At 44.1% G+C, this 17,913-nt stretch overlaps 1 protein-coding gene across 1 annotated transcript in view; it reads left to right on the forward strand.

Annotated features, from left to right (window-relative positions):
• The window catches only part of fer1l6 (fer-1 like family member 6), a 270,095-nt gene that overhangs the window by 93,748 nt on the left and 158,434 nt on the right, over positions 1-17,913 (forward strand). Inside the window, 8 exon segments of the mRNA XM_084314053.1 lie at positions 1,443-1,562; positions 2,089-2,241; positions 2,527-2,701; positions 11,280-11,404; positions 12,405-12,554; positions 12,803-12,910; positions 13,935-13,997; positions 14,290-14,388. Coding sequence (XP_084170179.1) covers positions 1,443-1,562; positions 2,089-2,241; positions 2,527-2,701; positions 11,280-11,404; positions 12,405-12,554; positions 12,803-12,910; positions 13,935-13,997; positions 14,290-14,388 — 993 coding nt within the window.

Consider the following 17,913-nt stretch of genomic DNA (forward strand, 5'->3'; position numbering starts at 1 on the left):
CTGGACTGTTTTGACTGTGCAATGCAGCAATCTCTGATTGGATTTTCAAGGCTGTCAATCATTCAACCTCTGTGTATTGGATTGCAAGGCTGTCAATCATTCAATCCCCCATTCAATGGCAAGAGTTTAAATGCACAGACCGTGCTTATATGACGTTAATAGCCTATTTTTATTGGCTATTATTTATTATTTATTTAATCCTGGGTCAACCTGTGCAGCCATCTGCATGAATATTTACTGCAGTCATTACTGCAGTGCAGGCCTGATATATATATATATATATATATATATGTGTAAATATATATGTGTAAATTAATAATAATTATGAATTATGAGTGAATTTGTGTTTCACGTGTTGTCATAGAGAAACCTCCACTGACACACACACACACACACACACACATTTTAATACTTTATTTGGTTCCACAAATTATATTACATAAACAGGGAATCAAATGTATCGGGGCCAAGCAGCACTGAACACTTAAGGGTACACATAGCACCTCCTTCTCCACGTGGCTAAGCTGCCAATAATAGCTGAGACAGAGCAATATTTGGCAATTTGTTTGGCTTTTCTTTTAGACATTGCAGCAATTCTCAGACCGGTCATGGTGGATTTCTTCTTCTAAATTACATGCTTATTATGTTATTTGATACTATCTTGTCTAGCACAGTCTCTGGAGCGTAACAGTAAGAAGCATTTTGTATGAAAGTATTCTGTACTTCTGTATGACAACTATTAAAGAACTTGAACTTGAACTTGATTTGTGTACATGGCCAAGACCTCCGAACACAAGTACACCATATCTACACCTATACCCAAGGTCAGCCATCACACTGAGCAGTGGTTGGTATTTGATATACTTGTCCCGGAAGGCCTGGTCCATGTACAGGTCAAAGGTACAGCCTACTTCTATGACCAGCACCTCTCCGTGGCTGGTGTCAACAAAAACAACGTCCGGTGTATTGGGTATGTTAGCAAACACATCGTTGGTAAGGCCAAACCACTCTGGTTTCACTCTGGCATGTTTGTACATTGTTGCACTAGATGGTGATATGTTCCGTACCGCATCAGACACAATGTCCACAATACGGTCATGACGAGCGATGTACAGGTGTTTGTATGCATTACATCCGTTTGTTATGTGTGCAATGGATTCTAGGTGTTGTGAATCCTGATGGTTTAAACAGAATGGACTGTGAGTTTGAGGATACCAAGTGGACAGATTGTATTGGGATGAATTATGAGTGAATTTGTGTTTCACGTGTTGTCATAGAGAAACCTCCACTGACACACACACACACACACACACACACACACACACACACACACACACACACACACACACACACACACACACACACACACACACACACACACACACACACATACAGTAAGTTAATTCATTGAGTTACTAATTTTGTACATGTGTGTGTTGCAGGAGTGTATGATCGGAGAGGCGAAGGCAATCACAGAAAGGAAGAGGAACTCAGGTGGTCTTAAAAAGATGCTGCAGAACATCAACAAACTGACACACAAACTACACTCCCTGATAGAGGAGGTAACCTGAACTAACACACAAACTACACTCCCTGATAGAGGAGGTAACCTGAACTAACACACAAACTACACTCCCTGATAGAGGAGGTAACCTGAACTAACACACAAACTACACTCCCTGATAGAGGAGGTAACCTGAACTAACACACAAACTACACTCCCTGATAGAGGAGGTAACCTGAACTAACACACAAACTACACTCCCTGATAGAGGAGGTAACCTGAACTAACACACAAACTACACTCCCTGATAGAGGAGGTAACCTGAACTAACACACAAACTACACTCCCTGATAGAGGAGGTAACCTGAACTAACACACAAACTACACTCCCTGATAGAGGAGGTAACCTGAACTAACACACAAACTACACTCCCTGATAGAGGAGGTAACCTGAACTAACACACAAACTACACTCCCTGATAGAGGAGGTAATAATACATAATGCCTATGAGAGAAGTGGTTTGTTTTTTATGTATGTGAATGTGTAATATTCACATTATGATCTAAACCCCCCCACCCTCCAGCCCCAGCACACAGTGCCGGATGTTTTTGTATGGATGCTAAGCAACAACAGGCGGGTGGCGTACGCCCGCGTCAGAGCCATGGACCTGCTGTACTCTGCCAGGCCAGAGGAGAGAGGCAGAGACTGTGGCAAGATACTCACTCTGTTTCTCAAGGTAACACGTCCACCATGACACCAGGTCATAATAGTCATCTGTAAACAATGGTATGATTACTATGTACTAATGCTACTATCCCTAAACTACTAGCTATCATACTAATATATCTATCTATACTACTATGCACTCAGAGTGTAACACTCTGTGTGTGTGTGTGTGTGTGTGTGTGTGTGTGTGTCATTGTGTGCGTGTGTGCGTGCGTGCGCACTTGTGTGCGTGTGTGTGTGTGCGTGCGTGTGCGTGTGCGTGCGTGCGTGCGTGCGTGCGTGTGTGTGTGTGTAGCCCCCAGGTAAGCATGTAGCAGGCTGGTCGGTGCTAGCTAAGCTGGATGTGTACCTGTGGCTGGGAACCTGCACTGACTCCTCCCACATGATGGATGAGCTTCCCGCAGGACTACAACCAGCCACTGGGGGTGCCATCGAGCCAAGGAGCCCCCCTGCTTATTTGGTACATAAGGGTAAGTCAAATCAAATCAAATCAAATTTATTTATAGGGCCCAACAACACACGTTAATGTCCCCATGGGCCGTACAGGTCTTCTTTAAACAAGTCAAGAAGACAACATAACAATAAGTCAAGAACAGAACAAGAATACCATAGGGTCCAAACATTTTTTAGATGAATGCAAATAAATGAAAGAATGCAAGCACTCCCAGACATACCCCACGCGAAGGTAAGGAAAAACTCACTAAAACCTAACAATAGGGAAAAAAGCTCCACAGGCAATGTGGAGGAGAGAAACCTTAGAAGGGCCGTTCAAGGGGGGATCTCCCTTCTTAGATGTCGGTGATAGTAGTGTTGCAGACGGACAGTTGGTAAGCATGCACTCATGTGTGTGGTGAAACACAGATGAGTGCATGCAATAGCAACTGTACATTTTGAAAAATTAAAGATAGAGTTGATAGCGGATCTATTTGAAGCACAGGGGCGGCGCAAGAGGGTCACGTCCTCCCCGTCTTAGTCACGGGACATTCAACACTCCGGTCGTTGCTCAGGGACAGCCGGAGACAGGGGGAAGGGGGGGGTGGCACAGAGAGGGTCGCGAACTCCCCGACATCATCGCGGGACATCCGGCACTCCGGTCACCACTACGAAACCTCCGAAGACAGGGGGGCACGCAGAGGGGGTCGCAATCTCCCGGCCTTCGTCACGGGACGTCCAACACTCCGGTCAACACTCCAGGACAGCAAGTCATAGGAAGACAGGGAGACGGGACAGGCGTTAGACAGCTCATGAGATTGTAGTAGGCGGACATAGCAATAGATACAAGTGGTAGGCATATATGTGAATGGAGTAGATATATGAAGTAAGCGTATTATGTGAATAGAATAGAAGTACTTAACCCAGCAATGAAACCGCGTTGACTGTTAATCTGTTAACAGTCTGTTAATCAGTTGACAGGACCACGGACAGACGGCGGTGAATAACTGATCCAATGCCTCGGAGGTGCATGTAGAGCAGTCACTACAAGCTTGGCCAAGACCCCGAGGCATCCATCACCTTGGTCAGCGCCAGGAGACGGGTACTCAGAGAGAAGGGGGAGGGAGAGGGGGGGGGGGGGAGAGGGGGGGGGGGGGGAAGAGTTAGAGAGTTCCCATGTTTGTGGTGCTGCAAAGGAGCAGACATGTAGTACCCTGAGGTGCCATGTAGTACCCCGTAGTGCCATGTAGTACCCTATAGTACCCCATAGTGCCATGTAGTACCCCGTAGTATCCTGTGGTACCCTGTAGTGCCATGTAGTACCCTGTGGTGCCATGTAGTACCCTGTAGTGCCATGTAGAGCTGTGTAAGCCATGTAGTACCCTGTAATGCCATGCAGTACCAAGTAGTACTCTGTGGTACCATGTAGTACCCTGTACCCTAACTAAACTACCCTATAGTAAACTACCCAGTGGTACCATGTAGTACCCTGTACCATAACTAAACTACACAGATTAATCTAAAGGTCAGTCCCCGACCAGGTGAGATCAAGGTAGGTTGAAGGAGAGAGAGAAAAGATGAGTCTTAAGCAGGGATTTAAAAGCTTCGACAGAGCAGGCGCCCCTGATGACGGCAGGTAATTTGTTCCACAGGTAGGGAGCGCGGTAGACAAAGGCTCTGTGGCCGGCGGATTTCTTTTTAACCCTAGGGGTCGATAGAAGCCCCGCATTTTGTGAGCGCAGAGCACGAGCGGGCGAGTATCGGGAGATGAGATCAGATAGATAGAGCGGTGCAAGCCCATTTAAAATTTTGTAGGTGAGGAGTAGCACTTTAAAGTCAGAGCGGGCTTGGATAGGAAGCCAATGTAGGGCGGACAAAACTGGTGTGATGTGATCAAATTTTCTAGTTCTAGTTAGTATCCGTGCAGCCGCATTTTGCACGAGTTGAAGATTTTTGATGCTTGAATTAGGTAAGCCTGAAAAAAGTGCATTACAGTAGTCCAGACGTGATGAGACAAAAGCATGAATCAGGGTTTCAGCATCAGCCAGAGTTAAAATGGGGCGTATTTTTGCGATATTACGAAGATGGAAGAATGCAATTTTGGTGACGTTTTTTATATGTGCATTAAATGAGAGGGAGGAATCAAAAATGACTCCGAGGTTTTTTATGGTGGAGCTCTGGGATACATGACAGGTATCAAAGTTGAGGGAGATGTCCTGAAACAGGCCTCTGTGGTTTGGGGGGCCAACAATTAACATCTCAGTTTTATCTGCATTAAGGAGTAGAAAGTTTTGCGACATCCATTTTTTGACGGCAAGCAAGCAGGCCTCAAGGTTTTGTAGTTGGGAGGAATCATTTGGCTTAATAGGTATATATAATTGGGTGTCATCAGCGTAAAAATGAAAGTTTATGCCAAATTTGCGTATGATATCGCCGAGGGGTAGCATGTAAATCGAAAATAGCAAAGGGCCCAGGACAGAGCCTTGTGGGACACCACATTGCACTGGGAGGGTCTCAGATGTTAAATCATTATAGACCACGCAGTGTGTTCTATCAGTTAAATAGGATTTAAACCAAGCTAGTGCGAGACCCCGAATGCCAACATGGTTCTCAAGCCGACCTAGAAGAATCGAGTGATCGATAGTGTCAAAGGCTGCACTGAGATCAAGTAATAAGAGCACAGAGGTGAGGTTTGAGTCAAGAGAGAGCAGTAAGTCATTTGTGACTTTGGTAACCGCCGTTTCGGTGGAGTGTAAGGCTCTAAAGCCAGATTGAAATGATTCATTAAGATTATTGTTTGATAAATGGTCAGTAAGTTGCGTTGCGACGATCCGTTCTAACACTTTGGATAGGAATGGGAGATTGGAGATAGGTCTGTAATTTTTCAAGATTAGAGGGTCGAGGTTCGGTTTTTTAAGTAATGGTTTAATGACGGCTGATTTAAAGGCCAGGGGCACCACGCCAGTAGACAAAGAGGTGTTGAAGATATTGAGTAGGGCAGGGCCTAGAGTTGGGAAGAGTTTTTTGATGAGAGTTGCTGGGAGAGGGTCAAACAGACAGGTTGAAGGTTTAGCCGCGCCAACCAGTTTAGAGAGGGCACTAAGTGAGACGTTTTCAAGGCAGCATAGCGTATGACTGGAATCAAAGTCAGGGGGAATGCCCGTCAAAGGTTGGGAGGGACTCTGATTGTTGAGTAAAGCAACAATTTCATCTCTAATGAGGTCAATTTTCTTGGTAAAAAATGTCATGAATTCGTTAGCCGAGAACGCATGGTTTAGGGCACTTGGTTGTTTCTGCGTAAGTTTTGCAACTGTGTCAAACAGAAACTTTGAGTTGTTTTTGTTTTCATTTATGAGCCTGGAAAAATAAGAGGTTTTGGCAAGTGAGAGTGCCTTTTTGTAGTTACGTAAACTATCATTCCAGGCGAGGCGGAATACTTCGAGTTTGGTCGAACGCCATTTATGTTCAAGTTTGCGACAAGCCTTTTTAAAGGAGCGCGTTTCCTCCGTAAACCAGGGAGTTAGTTTTTGCGGAGCACGTTTAATTTTAGGTTTAAGGGGAGCGACAATGTCGAGGGTGCTACGAAGGGCGGCATTAAGTTTGTCTGTAAAGAGATCAAGGGGGCCAGAGTAAGAGAGGAAGGGAGAGAGGGTGTCTGGTAGGCAGTTAACTAGAATTGGGACAGTTGAGGCGTTAATACGACGGCTCATGTAGGATTCTACACTGTCTGGGCGAGAAACCGTCAGATCAATTTGAAATTTGATGAGGTAGTGGTCTGAGAGAGCAGGAACATAGGGGGAGACGGTCAAATTTGACACAGTGAGACCGCGGGCTAGGACTAGGTCAAGGGTGTTCCCACCACTGTGAGTGGGTTGGTCAACGATTTGAATGAGACCGACAGAGTCAATGATGTCGGTAAAAGCCTTATTTAGGGGATCTAGAGTTTTATTGGAATGAATGTTAAAATCACCAACAATTAAAATGTTATCTGAGCGCATAACAAGCTCAGAGATGAAAGTTGAAAATTCATCTAGGAAGAGGGTGTAAGGGCCTGGGGGGCGGTATAGGACAGCCATTACAAAGGATGCAGTGGAGGTAGGAATCAGACCGCCACACTTTCTGTTGGGTGGAGAGGGATGCAACAGGAGCACCTCAAACGAGGAAAACTTACAGTTTGCGTCGGATGTAAAGTTGTGCTTAGAGTCATAAATTAGAGCAACTCCGCCTCCTTTCTTGGAGGTGCGTGCGATGTGGGAGCTACTAAAATTAGGGGGTGAGGCCTCGTTTAAGGGCAGAAAATCATTAGGTTTAAGCCATGTCTCAGTGAGGCCAAATAGGTCGAGACTATGGTCTGTTATCAGTTCATTTACCAAAAGAGCTTTGGTTGGCAGAGAGCGGATGTTGATAAGGCCAACCTTCACACTCTCTGTATACTTAGCAGCGCGGTTTTCAGCCATGCGGGTAGGTTTAATCGCAATTAAGTTGGCATGGTTTATCGCACAAGGACGAGCTGGGTAAAGCGGAGCGTAACGGGATATTCTAGTTTTGATTGGGTATACAGGTTTAGGGGTAGAGATAGAAAGAGAGGAGTGGGGAGCCTGGTGGAGGAGGGACCGAGCAAGAAAGGTATAAGGATTGGCAGGGTCCATCAGTTTAGCATGACTAGCAGGCTCGCTAAGAGCCTGCACCCTGGCATGCTTGTGGGGTGGCTGTCAGCCCGAAGCTATAATCTTGTCTATATTGCGAGATAAGAGAGAGGCGCCTTGCATGTTAGGATGCACGCCGTCCTTTCTCAGCAAGCCAGGGTGCCCCCAGAAAGAGGACCAATTATCCACGAACCCTAAGCCCTGTTCTTTACAGTATTTTTCCAGCCATCGGTGTAGAGAAGCTGTCCTACTCACGAACTCATCATCATGCCGGTTTACAGGCAGGGGGCCAGAGAAGATTACTCGATGCCGACTCATCTTTCTGGCGAGGTCAGAAAGCCTAACTATGTTGATCTTTGTGACCTCAGAGACTTTCATCCTACAGTCATTATTTCCGACGTGTATAACAATATGGTCGAATTTATCTTCAGTGGGTGTGATACGTGGGTTACCTTTTGCCTTGACTATGCTATTCGCCAGAAATCTCAGGTTGGCTTCAATGTCGGTAGCTCTGGCTCCCCCATAACATTTGATCTCGGCTGGCTTGTCTAGCAAAATATGCCGGGTGATGGAGTCGCCAATCACAAGGACGGAACGACGGGGTTGCAGTGGAACCGGCTGCGTACTGGGACCGGAACCCGCAACACGTGTAAAATCATGTTGCGGAGCAGGTGCTGTTGAGGCCGAGGCCGGGCGGTTACACTGCCGCTTCGTAGTGGGCGCAAAGGCCTTGTCCTGAGCACTATGTCTGGGACTCTCCAGACGAGAAGACCCCGCTAGAGGCTCCTCAGAAAAGCCTGCAGTGTCCAAGACGTCTAAAGCTGACTGTTTTCCTGACTCAAGTTCAAGGACACGACTCTCTAACAGAGTTAACCTTTCTAGGAGAGAGGGACAGACAGGACAGACAGAACACATAGCCATGCTTACACCAGGTAGAGCAGGAACAAATAAAGATACGAAGTACTATGGATCAACTGCTAAAGGCTATGTGTATGAAGCCGATTGAAGGTTTAGCTAATGAGCTAAAACCAGTGGGTCGAGTAAGTTGACAAGCTAACAAGGCAAGACCAGAAAATGCAGGTACAAAGGAGTGGCCTGCTAGAGGAGGGCAGGTGAGGGGCAGTAGATACTCTAGTGCACTCGGTTGCCTCCTCGGGTAACTCCAGCAGGAAAACTCCAAGTCTTTGTCTGTCTTAGTCGGTCGCCGGCGCTCTGCTGGCGCTTCGATAGACTACACTTAAATCCCTATTGGCTGATTGGACTAATTACCACAGGCTGCTCAAGTCAAACCCAATGGGGTTGCACAGAGCCTGATTGATTAACAACAAACAATTATCAAAATATACAATGGATTGACTACTAACTTACATTACTCAGCAAGAACACAGTGAAGTCAGCTCAGGTTTTAGAGAAATGTGTGCACAGGCAAATGTATTTAAACAAGCTTTGCCTCTGACTGATTGGACTAATTACCACAGGCTGCTCAAGTCAAACCCAATGGGGTTGCACAGAGCCTGATTGATTAACAACAAACAATTATCAAAATATACAATGGATTGACTACTAACTTACATTACTCAGCAAGAACACAGTGAAGTCAGCTCAGGTTTTTAGGTAAGAAAACATACATGCTATGTTTATTAGCTGTGACCAAGCAGCAGGTACAAGTCAGTCTTGTTTGTCTGTTGGACGGTCTGTTGGTCAGTTCATCACAAAACCATATTGCCTTGACATAGTCTATGATAGAGACCTGAACTTTTTCATGACAGAGACAAAACAGTATGGTAGTGACATGACATAGTTTATGATAGAGACCTGACATTTTTCATGACAGAGACAATATATAGTTTATGATAGAGACATGACATAGTTCATTATAGAGACATGACATAGTTAATTATAGAGACAATATAGTTTATGATAGAGACCTGACATAATTCATTATAGAGACAATATAGTTCATGATAGACCTTTCCGGTCTTCTTCAAGCAAGAAGACCGGAAAGGTCTGTCGAAACGTCGCATCTACTGCCTTTTTGTCTATTAAAACACCTTGGAACAACAAGTGAGTTGCGAGCCCCGCTTTGTCTTATACTACTGTTTTTACAGTTTGGCTCAGCACCAACAAACAGAGGATGTGCGTTATTTTTTCTTTCTGATAGTTCATGATAGAGGCATGACATAGTTCATGATAGAGACATAGTTCATGGTAGAGACATAGTTCATGATAGAGACATAGTTCATGATAGAGACATAGTTCATGATAGAGACATAGTTCATGATAGAGACATAGTTCATGGTAGAGACATAGTTCATGATAGAGACATAGTTCATGGTACAGACATAGTTCATGATAGAGACATAGTTCATGATAGAGACATAGTTCATGATAGTTCATGATAGAGACATAGTTCATGGTAGAGACATAGTTCATGATAGAGACATGACATAGTTCATGATAGAGATAATATAGTTCATGATAGAGATAATATAGTTCATGATAGAGACAATATAGTTCAGGATAGAGATAATATAGTTCATGATAGAGACAATATAGTTCAGGATAGAGATAATATAGTTCATGATAGAGACAATATAGTTCATGATAGAGATAATATAGTTCATGATAGAGACAATATAGTTCATGATAGAGACAATATAGTTCAGGATAGAGATAATATAGTTCATGATAGAGACATGACATAGTTCATGATAGAGATAATATAGTTCATGATAGAGATAATATAGTTCATGATAGAGACAATATAGTTCAGGATAGAGATAATATAGTTCATGATAGAGACATGACATAGTTCATGATAGAGATAATATAGTTCATGATAGAGATAATATAGTTCATGATAGAGACAATATAGTTCAGGATAGAGATAATATAGTTCATGATAGAGACATGACATAGTTCATGATAGAGATAATATAGTTCATGATAGAGATAATATAGTTCATGATAGAGACAATATAGTTCAGGATAGAGATAATATAGTTCATGATAGAGACACGACATAGTTCATGATAGAGATAATATAGTTCATGATAGAGACACGACATAGTTCATGATAGAGACAATATAGTTCAGAATAGAGACATAGTTCATGATAGAGACAATAGTTCAGGATAGAGATAATATAGTTCATTATAGAGACATGACATTGTTCATGATAGAGACACGACACAGTTCATTATAGAGACATGACATAGTTCATGATAGATATTACACAAACTGGCCAGATAGTGGTGCTATAATAAAACTTTGAAAAGCCAAAACGGACACAATGCTTCATACACCTATCCCTATTCTTCAACATTTCCATGGGAGCCCCACATGGGAGATGTCTGCCATATTGGATTTTCCATGCTGCTACCAATCCATGGCACTTTACCAGATTCTCAAGAGCCATGCAGTGTGGCATCGAGGGAATATTCAGAATATTGTCCCAACCACATGATGGTCATACCCAATCAATACATAATATGCATGTACAAATACATATTCGGGTACCAATAATTGGCCAAATGGGGGCGACAGTGGCTGGGTAGGTAGAGCAGTGTTCTGGTTATCCGGAGGTTCCCGGTTCGATTCCCACTCCTCCCGGGCAGCGTGTCAAAGTGTCCTTGAGCAAGACACTTAACCCCTAATTATACTCTAAGTGTCCTCGAGCAAGACACTTAACCCCTAATTGCTCCCAATGAGCAGGTTGGCACCTTGCATGGTTGCCTCCGCCGTCGGTGTGTGAATGGGTAAATTGTGAGGAACAAATTGTCAAGCGATTTGGATAAAAGCACTATATATATGCAGTCCTTTACCATTTACCATTTATACTATATTATAATGTGTGCGTGTGCGTGTGCGTGTGCGTGTGCGTGTGTGTGTGTGTGTGTGTGTGTGTGTGTGTGTGTGTGTGTGTGTGTGTGTGTGTGTGTGTGTGTGTGTGTGTGTGTGTGTGTTTCAGACCAGCACCAGTTCCAGTTGCGGTGTCACATGTACCAGGCTAGAGGTCTGATAGCAGCTGACACCTCTGGGCTCTCAGACCCTTTCGCTAGAGTCACATTCCTCTCACACAGCCAGACTACTGTTGTAAGATATACCTCTTATATATATATGCTCTGGTCTGTGTATTTCACAGATTTTATAAATATAATGTTTATATAATAATAATAATAATAATAATAATAATAATAATAATAATAATAATAATAATAATAATAATAATAATAATAATAATAATAATAATAATAATAGTAATAATAATAATATATTAATAGATATTAATATTTGTGAATGAAAACAATGAGGTTATTGTGAGATGAGTCTGAACCTTAGCACCCCAACCTCTCAGACAAGTTCTGGAGTTGAGCGCGGTAATTCTGAAATCACCACCTACTGTCTGTCACATTAGCTGTGTTGACTTGTACGTTAATAGTCTCAAATTATTCTAGCACGTTAATAGTCTCATAATATTCTAGCATGTTAAATTAATAGTCTCATATTATTCTAGCATGTTAATAGTCTCATATTATTCTAGCATGTTAATTAATAGTCTCATATTATTCATTGATTGTGTTGCTAGCATGTTAATAGTCTCATTATTCTAGCATGGTAGTAGTCTCATTATTTTAGCATGTTAGTAGTCTCATATTATTCTAGCATGTTAATAGTCTCATATTATTCTAGCATGTTAATAGTCTCGTATTATTCTAGCATGTTAATAGTCTCATATTATTATAGCACGTTAATAGCCTCATATTATTCTACAGTTATATGTTAATAGTCTCATATTATTCTAGCATGTTAATAGTCTCATTATTTTAGCATGTTAGTAGTCTCATATTATTCTAGCATGTTAATAGTCTCATATTATTCTAGCATGTTAATAGTCTCGTATTATTCTAGCATGATCATAGTCTCATATTATTCATTGACTGTGTTGACTAGCATGTTAATAGTCTCATTATTCTAGCATGTTAGTAGTCTCATATTATTATAGCACGTTAATAGTCTCATATTATATAAAATGGCCGCTGTGAAAAGGGGCTACAGGCTGCTCTGACATGCCTCTATGTGTCTGTGGTACCAGAGTAAAGCAGAGTATCTGGGCGCTACATTGGCAGTACCAGTGGTCCATCTGAAGGGGGCGTCCTACACCCCTCCACAGCTACAATACTCGCCTCTCTACTGTGGGAGCCAGTGTGGAGGAGACCTGTTGGCTGCATTTGAATTACTACAGGTATATCATGGTTAGTTAGTTATTTAGTTAGTTAGTTAGTTAGCTGTTTATTTAGTTAGTTAGTTAGTTAGTTAGTTAGTTAGTTAGTTAGTTAGTTAGTTAGTTAGTTAGTTAGTTAGTTAGTTAGTTAGTGATGTCTGTGCTGTGGTCTTATACCAGAGAGGAACATAGATGTCCATTGTAGCTGCTACTATATATTAAATACATTTTAAATATGAGATCATAATTTAACTCTTTCTGTGCTGTAGATCCCAGAGGCAGGAGAGACCAGTCTACCACCATTAGAGGAACGAGAGGGAACCATCTACCCTGTCCCTGCTAACATCAGACCTATCCTTAGTACATACAGACTGGAGGTCTCTCTCGCTCTCTCTGTCTCTCTCTCCTTCTCTGTCTCTATGTCTCTCTCTTTCTTTAATTTTTAATTTTTTTGTATTATCTTTTCCCCCCTCCTTTTTCCGTTTTGTCCTTTTTCCGAATTGTCGTTATGCCAATTGCCAATCCCCTTCCTGGTCGCACTCTACCCCCTACCGTCGGTCTGGGAGGGCGGAGACTATCACATGCTTCTTCCGACACATGTGTAGCCAGCCCACCGATTCTTTTCACCTGGCTGCGCGGACTCTCACTGGGGGAGTGTAACGTGTGGAAGGGTCACACTACAACCCCCAGATCCTTCCCTCGCTGTGCAGGCGCCCCGACCGAACTGTAGGAGTCGCTGTTTACAATGACCCGGACCCACCCACCGGCTTCCCTCCCGCTGACTCTGCCAATTGAGCCAGTATGACGGCTGGCCAAGCCGGAAGCAACGCTGCTGGATTCGATCCCACGGTCTCTGCGGTGGTAGACAGACGCTTAGTCCACTGCGCTACCCGGCCGCCCATGTCTCTCTCTTTCTATCTGTCAATGTGTGTGTGTGTGTGTGTGTGTGTGTGTGTGTGTGTGTGTGTGTGTGTGTGTGTGTGTGTGTGTGTGTGTGTCTGTGTCTGTGTCTGTGTCTGTGTCTGTGTCTGTGTACTTTGTTTATGTGAAAAATCAAGACAATTTCAATCTCTACACAGAAATCAGGAGACTATAGAATGAGGATTTTGTTTGACAAGCAATTGTAGTGTGATGGTTAAGGTTAGAATTAGTTACAGAATGCATGTAAGTAAGTGTGTGTGTGTGTGTGTGTGTGTGTGTGTGTGTGTGTGTGTGTGTGTGTGTGTGTGTGTGTGTGTGTGTGTGTGTGTGTGTGTGTGTGTGTGTGTGTGTGTGTGTGTGTGTGTGTGTGTGTGTGTGTGTGTGTGTGTGTGTGTGTGTGTGTGTGTGTGTGTGTGTGTGTGTGTGTGTGTGTGCGTGCGTGCGTGCGTGCGTGTAATAATACCGTGTTTCTGTTCCCAGGTGTTGTTCTGGGGTCTGCGAGAGCTGAAGAAAGTTCAACTGCTGTCAGTAGACAGACCCCAGGTACACACACACAATCTCTCTCTCTCTCACACACACACACACACACACACACACAAACACACACACACACACACACACACACACACACACACACACACACACACACAAATATAAATGCTCTTCCTCTTCACCTGACTTACTTGCTTGACTTACATGTACTCACTCATGTACTGTACTCTCTCTCTTTCTCTCTCCTTCTCTACCTCTCTCTTTATCTCTCTTTCTCTCCTTCTCTACCTCTCTTTCTCTCCCTTATCTACCTCTCTTTGTGTCTCTCTCTCTCTTTCTCCAGGTGTTCATAGAGTGTGCAGGTAAAGCCATGCGTTCTTCAGTCATCCAGAGTTACAAGTCCAACCCCAACTTCACCACACTGGTAGACGCCATAGAGCTGGTAATACATTATACAGCTGGTAATACATTATACAGCTGGTAAGACACTATACAGCTAGTAATACACTATAGAGCTGGTAATATGTTACGCAGGTAAGAGATATTTGAGTTCCAGTTGTGGTGGCAAGTAATGAGACGGAGAGGTGGTAAGCTCTTTGAACAATGAATCCTCTTTAATGGAAGAATTCAGAGCAGGCAGGAACACAGGCAGACGTAGGACGTCAACTGAGAGCACACAAAACAATATAACCTAAGTGAGAGAGAACAAGGCAAGGAACAAGTACCGCTGCATTAGTCCTGGTACCGTCGAGACTGGGTCTGAGAAAGGTGAAGAGCCGACGAGGAACAGAAGAATGATACTAAATCCAAATTGAACTCGGGCATTTGAAATATAATATATGTATATATATATAAATGTGCGAATTGGCTATAATAAGGTAATTTATAAGCCTCCTATTCTATATTCTATAATAATATTTCAAATTGCATTGGTCCGGATGGGAGAATTCAGTACTGTATCTACAGAACCTTCCGTTTAATCATCTTCCCTTTATTAATTTCCTTAGATCTTTTGTACACATGATCTCAAGAAGGTACTGAACGTGACCTAATAATGTTTGGTCATTATTAGCATGTGGTTATTCACTGTCAAAGATGCAAAGAAAAATCATAATTCATATTCTCCTTTGTTTCATCACAATTTAAGCAAGCCTAGTAATAGACACAATATTTCTGACACTGTGAATACATTCCCTGAGGTCTATAGATGTCCCTAGATACCAAGAATATGCAAATGGACCTTGTAGAAGTGGAGCAATATTCCATTTACCTAGGTATATATTTTAGGCGGATTTTCACCATGGGTGGAACAGGTTAAGGTCAGCATTCCCGACATTCCACACGTTCCACAGAGTGACAGCCAATCCCAGGTGACAAACAATAATGCAATTAGAGAGGGAAAGTGACAGGTGACAGAATGGTAGCCGGGCTCTCAGGTCTAACAAGACCAGAGAACCCAGAGCGTTACAGTACCTCCCCCCGACGAACGGCACCCAACATTCACCTAGGGGCCTCGGGATGCAGCCGCCGGAAATCATCGATCAGGCTGGGATCTAAGATATCCCTTTGAGGCACCCAAGAACGCTCTTCTACCCCGTACCCCTCCCAATCCACCAAAAACTGAAATCCCCTACCCCTCCTCCTACAACTCAGGATCCTCCGCACCGTGTAGACAGGCTGACCATCAATAATGCGCGGCCGGGGAACCGCAGGAAGTGGCGGGGACAAGGGCGATGAGAGGAATGGCTTCAACAGGGACACATGAAACGTCGGATGAACCCTCATAGAGGCTGGAAGCCGTAGCCTGTAAGCCACAGAATTCACCCGACGAACCACTTTAAAGGGGCCTATGAAGCGAGGAGCCAGCTTCCTGGATTCCACCTGGAGAGGGAGATCACAGGTGGAAAGCCAAACCCGCTGCCCAGGACGGAAAACCGGAGCCGGACGACGCTTGCGGTTAGCCTGCCGCTGAGCCTTAACCGAGGCCTTCTGCAGTGCCGCCCGCACCCTGTTCCACGTCCTGCGACAGCGAGCCACATGTGCCTGGGCTGAAGGCACCTCAGCCTCCTGCTCCTGTTCGGGAAACAGAGGAGGTTGAAAACCATATTGACACTGAAAGGGTGACATACCAGTAGAGGAGGAGAGAAGGGTATTATGCGCATACTCTGCCCAGGCCTCCTACTCCATGTCACCGGACACCCGGCAACGTACAGTAGCACCTCAGGACACCCTCCAAATCCTGGTTGACGTGCTCCGTCTACCCGTTCGACTGCGGATGGAACGCCTTCCAGAACCTGGAGGTGAACTGAGGGCCCCGGTCGGACACAATATCCACTGGAAGCCTGTGGACCCAAAAGACGTGCTGCACCACCAGGTCAGCCGTCTCTCGGGCCGAGGGAAGTTTGGGAAGGGGAATGAAATGAGACGCCTTGGAGAACCGGTCCACCACCACCAGGATGGCAGTGAACCCATCCGACAGGGGAAGGCCGGAAATAAAATCCAGGGATATGTGCGACCAGGAACGCTTGGGAATAGGAAGTGGTCGGAGGAGACTCGCCGGCGCACGGCGAGAGGTCTTACTGCACGAGCACACCGGGCAGCGTGAATATTAAAGGCAACCTACTTGTGTTCAGCTTTTCTCTGATTGGCCACGACCCCCCGCCCCCTTTTGCCGCGAACACTGCAGCAGAGGTCCCTGCAAGGTCCCAAATTAAATGAATGAAGCGCACAACGAACACGGCAGCAGAGTGTATAATGTTATTTCGCGGAGCATAATGTATAATGTTATTTCGCCCGTTTGTAACGTCATCAGTGGAGGCTGCTGACTGATTAACTCGAAACTGTACAATTGTAACGTTATATGTTATTTCGCGTATAATGTTATTTCGCCCGTTGGAGGCTGCTGACTGATTAATAATAAGCTCTCTTTATTTCGCGGAGCATAATGTATAATGTTATTTCGCGTTTGTAACGTCATAACATCGCTGGAGGCTGCTGACTGATTAATAATAAGCTCTCTTTATTTCGCGGCTGCTGACTGATTAATAATAAGCTCTCTTTATTTCACTTCCATTCATTTTGGGGACGATGTTCAAATATCATACTTCTGAAGTATAAACAAACTATACTGCTGTGACGATTTTGAATTGTAACGTTATCTTATTTCGCGTATAATGTTATTTCGCCCGTTGGAGGCTGCTGACTGATTAATAATAAGCTCTCTTTATTTCGCGGAGCATAATGTATAATGTTATTTCGTGTTTGTAACGTCATAACATCGCTGGAGGCTGCTGACTGATTAATAATAAGCTCTCTTTATTTCGCTTCCATTAATTTTGGGGACGATGTTCAAATATCATACTTCTGAAGTATAAACAAACTATACTGCTGTGACGATTTTGAATATCTTAACATGTATTTACGCCCATACAATTTTTTAGATGAATGATTGTGGATATAATATAGAAAACACATCATTATGATATTGTCAGATGGCGTTGTCAGATGTGTAGAATTCACCTACTTACAATTATTTTCATATAAAATACAATGGTGAGTGAGAAATGTATCTCCAGTGATAAAACCCAGTGCTCTATGATACACAGCGTGGATGGGCTTTCAGGTGGAGGGAGGCGCATGCATGTACATAATTTCACCATAATGCGCGGCCACGGTCACTCTCTGCCGCGTCCTCTCTGCCGCGTAACAACACACAGAGCGGCGCGGCGTGGATAAGGGCGTGTGCTAGGGCGGTCACGTGGCCGTGTGGCCAATCAGGGAAACGCTGAACGAAAAGCTGAACACAAGTGGGTTGCCTTTAATATTCACGCCACCGGGCAGGCCGCCACAAAGGAGCGTGTATCCCCCTCCTCTGTTGGCCACCAGAACCTCCTACGGATAAACTCCAGGGTTCTGGCAGCCCCAGGGTGGCCGGTGAGAGAGGATGTATGCGCCCACTGCAGCAGGC

This window comes from Notolepis coatsorum, assembly GCF_963971535.1.
Source record: "Notolepis coatsorum genome assembly, chromosome: 5".
NCBI classification, from domain to species: domain Eukaryota; kingdom Metazoa; phylum Chordata; class Actinopteri; order Aulopiformes; family Paralepididae; genus Notolepis; species Notolepis coatsorum.